We start from the raw sequence: 7,285 nt of genomic DNA, 5'->3' as shown, positions 1-7,285 counted from the left end.
ATAGCAGTCAGTTGCCTGCACGCGTGTGTGTCAGAGGCCCTGCAAGCGCATGGGGGCAAATGACACACTCTAATACTAACTTAACGCTAATAAATGATTGACACCAACAACATAGTGGAGGAAATGGCCGCTGAGCTTTATTAAGGGTCACTTAAAATTATTTAACAACCATAAATAAATAAATAAATTAATTTAAAAATACCATAATAACCGATACCAAAAGACCAATAATAAATTAACCATATAAAGACCAAGATCCACTCAGCATGAGCTGAGCGACACTACCCCTCTAATAAAGCCCAGCGACAGGTGACACAGTGCGAAAATAAGGGAAGGGGGGGTGGGACGCTGGTCAGTTCTTCAGGCACATCTGAGCCAGCTCTGCCGAACCTGTAAATATAAAGGGGAACAGCTTCCCGCCACTAAACCAACAACAAATCAGAGGGCTGGAAATCTCCCCCAGCAACAGCCAGCACCAATCAGCTGCGCTCTTCACTTGTACAGCAGGAATCTTCTAGACTACAGGTAACACATTTTTCTGAGGTAAATGTACCTGTAATAGAAAAAAGGGCGGGAAAAGACAAACAGGGGAAAGAGACATGGATCCTACTTCAATCCTAATTATGTAAACCTATGGTGTCATTGCCCCCATGCTTCCCCCCAAGCTAAACGCTCTGGTGGGGTTAATTCATGGGGGCAAATGACACACTCTAATACTAACTTAACGCTAATAAATGATTGACACCAACAACATAGTGGAGGAAATGGCCGCTGAGCTTTATTAAGGGTCACTTAAAATTATTTAACAACCATAAATAAATAAATAAATTAATTTAAAAATACCATAATAACCGATACCAAAAGACCAATACCAAAAGACCAATAATAAATTAACCATATAAAGACCAAGATCCACTCAGCATGAGCTGAGCGACACTACCCCACAAGCCACGCCTAACATAGGCGAGGCCCCCCACAAGACAGCAGCCATTTCTCCACTATATTCTGAAAACCCAAGTTAAAAATATCAATCCCTACCTCAGAAAGATGAACGTTATCGGATCTAAAAAGGCCAGGCAAAAAACCCTCCAAGTCTGAATGCCTATAACTAAAACCGCCCACTAAAGGGAGAAATTTTTCAAGGGCCCTGTTCACTCTTTTCCGGATCTTTTCCATAAATTTACCGTCCCTCCCGGACCAAACTAAGCGAGGGACAATCTCTGAAAAAACTAAGTTAGTACTAGGAAGACTATGATGTAATAAGGCCAGGTCCCTCTTCATGACCCACAGTAGCTCACAGGTCCTTATCTTACCTAAATCATTCCCCCCAAGATGAATGATAACCAAATGAGGAACAGGCCATTTTTTAATAAGCTTATTAATTTCATCCATTAACCCTTTCCAACACAACCCTCTAACACCCTGCCAAAAAATAAGAACTTCAGATGTATTAAACGACAAATTCTCTGAGTATATTCTTTTTTCAGCTCGCTTCTGAGCCCAAAAAACAAATGAATGTCCCACAATCCAAATCACAAACTGACTTCCTGCAAAAATAGAAAAGCATTCAGACTGGCAGCATTAAATTCGGCCTAACATAAATTTTAAACCTATTAGATTCCCACCTCCCAATTCTTCTAACTACTGAATCATCCAGCCCAAACCTGGCAGCCTCCGTCGCAGCACCTATCCTAAAAGAATGTGACGAGAATTTTGCAGAACTAAGGCCCAATTTCCCCAAACATTTTTTAAAAATTGCGCTGAACTGAAATTTAGTGAGAGGGGAGGAATCCTGGTGCATTAAAAAGGAACCACACTTAGAGGGATGCATCTCATACAAACACCTTACCAATTTAACCGGACAAAATTCAGAACCCACCCAAGAATGTAAACTAACTACCTGACCCCTACCATACTGATCAGTTTTTGACTTCCTAACAAGAATCTCGACTTTATCATTACTCACCATAACATCAGAAAAACCCAAACCTGACACACTATTACGGCTTGCCGCAACTAACTCACTAATCCTAAAAGCCCCGAAAAAGGCTAACACAAAAGCTGTACGAAAAAGCAATATTTCACCCTGGTCCCTACACACGTCAGACAAAACTTTACAAAGCTGCCCCAATAAAGAGATAGAAATTGGCCTCCTAGCATCCAACTTACCAATACCTTTCTTGTAACCCTTCAGAGCCTGCTTAATCTGAAAAAAGGAAGATAACGGCCTCTCACCCCGCAGTTTCTGAAAAAATGACACGCCAGCCACTACTTTCGCCACAGATGAAGCCGCCAATTTCCTATTAAATAAGCTAGTAACAAACAATACACCGCAACTTAAAACATCCCCTTTAATATCCATTGAGCAAGCATTTAAAAAATACCACCAATCCCGCCATGCGGCAGAGTAAGCTGCCCATGTTCTCGGGGCCAAGGACCTCTCAATAGCTTCAGACATCAGTCCCAAATCAAGCCCCACAGATGTTGAGGACATGGGCTCCCATCCAGATCCGCCTCCGGAGCTAATTCCCGGAACCTCAGGAACTGTGAACGAGACAAAGAATCAGCCAACACATTAGATGACCCTACAATATATTTCGCTTTGATCCATATATTAAACTTCATACACAACAGAACTAAATGCCTTAATAATTTTACAACTACATCACATTTGGATGAAAGAGTATTGATCGCAAAACAAACCCCTTTGTTATCCGTGTGTAATAATATCCTTTTATCCTTAAAATCATATCCCCATAGAACAACAGCAACAATTACTGGAAAAAGCTCTAATAGAACAATATTCCTTGTAAGACCATTAACAACCCAAGAAGCAGGCCACCTCTCAGCCGACCATTTACCATTCCAAAAAGCCCCATATCCACAGCTACCGGCCGCATCCGTAAATAAACCCAAAGCGTCAGAACTCGAAAATTCCTCCTGCCAACAACTAGAACCATTAAATTCCTGTAGGAATTCTAACCAAACACCCATATCCTCCTTCAAACATTTAGTCAACCGAATGTGGGAATTAGGAGACTTAAGGCCCCTAGTTGAAAAATATAGTCTACTAGAAAAAACTCTACCAATGGGGATAACCCTACAAGCAAAATTAAGTGACCCCAGAAGAGATTGCATATCTCTAAGAGTACATTTTTTCTTACTTAACAAAAGCAAAAGTAACACCCGAATTTTTTCCAATTTCGCCTCTGACAGTCGAAACTCCATGCGACTAGAGTCGATAACTATCCCAAGAAACTCTAAACAACAACACGGACCAACCGTCTTCTCTTCTGCTACTGGAATCCCAAAACAAGAACAAATATCCAAAAACCTACTTAACAAATCTGAACAAGTACTAGAATTAGAAGAACCAACAAATAAAAAATCATCTAAGTAATGAAGAACCCCATTAAAACGTACATCATACTCAACAACCCATTGGATAAAAGTTGAAAATGCTTCAAAGTAATAACAGGACAGTGAAAAACCCATTGGCAGGCATTTATCAAAATAAAAATAACCGTCAAACTGAAAACCTAGTGAGTTGAAGCCGTCTGGACAAACAGGCAATAAACGAAATGCAGATTTAATATCAGCCTTAGCTAACAGGGCATCCTTACCAAAAGTCCTGACTAAAGCTAGTGCATTATCAAAAGAGGCATATGAAACAGAGGCCTCAGATTTATCCACCATATCGTTCAAAGAGCTTTTTTCTGGGAACGACAGGTGATGAATCAACCTGAAATCTCCAGGCTCCTTCTTTGGCACAACGCCCAAAGGAGAAAGCCTAAAATTAGCAAACGGCGGCTCTAAAAAGGGGCCCTCAATCCTCCCCAAATCAAGCTCCTTCTGAATCTTACTACGAACTACCTCTTCATGTAAAATCACAGATTTTAAGTTCTCAACCCAACAGCAGCCAACGCCAGAAAAAGGTGGAACTTCAAAACCATATAAAAACCCATAAAAAATTAAATCAGCTTTCTGACGGTCTGGATAGAGAGCGAGCCATGGCTGCATTTCTGCTAACTTCACTGGACTCCACGCTTTTTGCCACCTGCTCCCTGACGTTTGGCTGCTGCTGGCCTGACTGGGAGTTCCTTTTAAAGCAACGGGACATAGGATGGAACCCCCCACAAAAAGAACATTCATGTCTATACCGGCAATTATTTAACCATTTACAGGTAGACTCGTTATAAGCAAAGCAAACGCCTTTCCTCATAACAGTCTGAGCCGACGCCGGCGGTTTTGCCGGTATAGTTTTTTGCGGCAACATTAAATTTACCCATAGCCCAATGTCCTTCACACCCCATTTAAGGGATGGATGGACAGCTAGCTTTTGGCGGAATGTCTCATCGTAATGAAACCAAGCCATCCCGCCAAAATTCCTATAGGCTTCAGTTACAATGTCTAAATGCTGGAAAAGTCCTGAGCACAGCTCAGAGTGCTTCTCCCCCAAAACCGCAGCATAAACACAAAATGCCTGAAGCCAATTATTAAATGATCTAGGGGGAAAGCGTTTCTTATCATCTTCTATTTTCTCATCTTTCTTGAAAGCACTATCTTTGGCGGACGGTAATAACGCCATTAATTCCACGTATTCCATCCGCCAAATACGCTCCTTCATAGTCGCACTAAGATGATAACCTAAAGGAGACACTTCACAAGCTAGTGCCTCCTTTAAACAAGTCTCCTTAACCCCTGCGCCTCTCTCCAGCACAGGCACCACACTACCAGCATTACTACTAGCATTACTACTAGCATTACTACCAGCATTACTACCACCAGCATTACCACCAGCATTACTACCAGACGGAGTAACCACCGTACTTTGACCACTGCTCCAGACATCTGAAGCACCATGAACCATATGCCTGCTAGAAAACTCAGCTAGCAGCTTAACCAAACCATTTAACACAGACGACTCAGACAAGGGAACAACATTGATGTTCTCACCCACTGGCTGTCCTTCCTGGCGTGGACCATAGGCAGCAGATGATAGGTGTGGTGATCTTCCCAGGGGGCCCGGAGATGGCTCAACCAGCAGAGGTGGGAGCCTCTCAACAGGCAGCCCCTGTAATTCATCCTGCAGGATCTGCTGCTCCACTTCCTGCTGCAGCTCCTCAGTGGCAGCATCCTGATGACGTTCCACACCAGTGAGAACAGCTTCTGTATAGGAACTGCCACTCTGCCTTCCAGACTCTCTGATCCTGGAGGACTGCCGGCCTCTCTGAGAAGCTGCTCTTCTCCGATTGGTGCTGCGCCGACGCCCCGCCCCCGGGGGAGGAGTACAAGCGCTCCCTGCACTTCTAGCTCTTTTGCTGGGCAGCGCTGCAGCCTCCTCCTCCCGGAAACGGCTGCTGGATCCTCTGGTGGTGCGCAGCTCCGGACGGCTTCCCCATGCTGGCACCGGACTTTCTTCAACAGCTGGCGGCGGCGGCTCTAGAGACAGCGGCGGCGGCGGTAACATCGGGGACCCCAGCGGCGGTACAGACGAGCTCGGCGGCGATGTCAGCACTTCAGGTGGGCTTGATAGCAGCGGCGCCGGCATCTTCAAACAGCTCCGCAGCCACTCTTCTCCGCCGGCGGACCCCGCTCTCTTCATCAGCTGCTGCAGGAGTTCTTCCATGTCCCACGCTGGTCAGTTCTTCAGGCACATCTGAGCCAGCTCTGCCGAACCTGTAAATATAAAGGGGAACAGCTTCCCGCCACTAAACCAACAACAAATCAGAGGGCTGGAAATCTCTCCCAGCAACAGCCAGCACCAATCAGCTGCGCTCTTCACTTGTACAGCAGGAATCTTCTAGACTACAGGTAACACATTTTTCTGAGGTAAATGTACCTGTAATAGAAAAAAGGGCGGGAAAAGACAAACAGGGGAAAGAGACATGGATCCTACTTCAATCCTAATTATGTAAACCTATGGTGTCATTGCCCCCATGCTTCCCCCCAAGCTAAACGCTCTGGTGGGGTTAATTCATGGTGTTACCAGCGCAACTCATATCTGGTGTCATCACAGTAGATTTAATTTAAAAAAGAATATATATTTTGACTGTGAAATAATAGCAGTCAGTTGCCTGCACGCGTGTATGTTTCAGGCCCTGCAAGCACATAGTGTCACCAGCGCAACTCATATCTGGTGTCATCACAGTAGATTACATTTAAAAAATTATATATCTTTTGACTGTGAAATAATAGCAGTCAGTTGCCTGCACACTTGTGTGTTTCAGGCCCTGCAAGTGCATATTGTCACGAGCACAACTCATATCTGGTGTCATCACAGTAGATAAATTTTTTTAAAAAAACAACAATTTTGACTGTGAAATAATAGCAGTCAGTTGCCTGCACGCGTGTGTGTTTCAGGCCCTGCAAGCGCATAGTGTCACCAGCACAACTCATATCTGGTGTCATCACAGTAGATTACATTGAAAAAAGAATATATATTTTGACTGTGAAATAATAGCAGTCAGTTGCCTGCACGCGTGTGTGTTTCAGGCCCTGCAAGCGCATGGTATCACCAGCGCAACTCATATCTGGTGTCATCACAGTAGATTACATTTTTAAAAAACAACAATTTTGACTGTGAAATAATAGCGGTCAGTTGCCTGCACTCGTGTGTGTTTCAGGCCCTGCAAGCGCATGGTGTCACCAGCGCAACTCATATCTGGTGTCATCACAGTAGATTACATTTAAAAAAATATATATATTTGACTGTGAAATAATAGCAGTCAGTTGTCTGCACGCATGTGTGTTTCAGGCCCTGCAAGCGCATAGTGTCACCAGCGCAACTCATATCTGGTGTCATCACAGTAGATTACATTTAAAAAACAAAAACAATTTTGACTGTGAAATAATAGCAGTCAGTTGCCTGCACGCCTGTGTGTTTCAGGCCCTGCAAGTGCATAGTGTCACCAGCGCAACTTATATCTGGTGTCATCACAGTAGATTACATTTAAAAAATAATATTTTGACTGTGAAATAATAGCAGTCAGTTGCTTGCACGCGTGTGTGTTTCAGGCCCGGCAAGCGCATAGTGTCACCAGCGCAACTCATATCTGGTGTCATCACAGTAGATTACATAAAAAAATAAATAATAATTTGACTGTGAAATAATAGCAGTCAGTTGCCTGCACACTTGTGTGTTTCAGGCCCTGCAAGTGCATATCGTCACCAGCGCAACTCATAACTGGTGTTATCACAGTAGATTACATTTTAAAAAACGAAAACTATTTTGACTATGAAATAATAGCAGTCATTTGCCTGCACGCGTGTGTGTTTCAGGCCC

The 7,285-nt window shown here is 43.7% G+C and overlaps 1 protein-coding gene across 1 annotated transcript; it reads right to left on the bottom strand.

Annotated features, from left to right (window-relative positions):
• Positions 1-479: 479 nt before the first annotated feature.
• On the bottom strand, positions 480-5,629 carry LOC122942006. Its single transcript, XM_044299501.1, has 5 exons — positions 4,957-5,629; positions 1,665-2,544; positions 1,541-1,547; positions 1,314-1,422; positions 480-553 (listed from the first exon to the last, which is right to left on the bottom strand). Exons 1-5 carry the CDS (start codon positions 5,627-5,629, stop codon positions 480-482), a joined length of 1,743 nt encoding a protein of 580 aa, XP_044155436.1.
• Between the last annotated feature and the right edge of the window lie 1,656 nt (positions 5,630-7,285).

Source organism: Bufo gargarizans, chromosome 6, assembly GCF_014858855.1.
Source record: "Bufo gargarizans isolate SCDJY-AF-19 chromosome 6, ASM1485885v1, whole genome shotgun sequence".
In the NCBI taxonomy this organism is placed as follows: Eukaryota; Metazoa; Chordata; class Amphibia; order Anura; family Bufonidae; genus Bufo; species Bufo gargarizans.
This window is presented reverse-complemented; position numbering and strand designations above follow the sequence as displayed.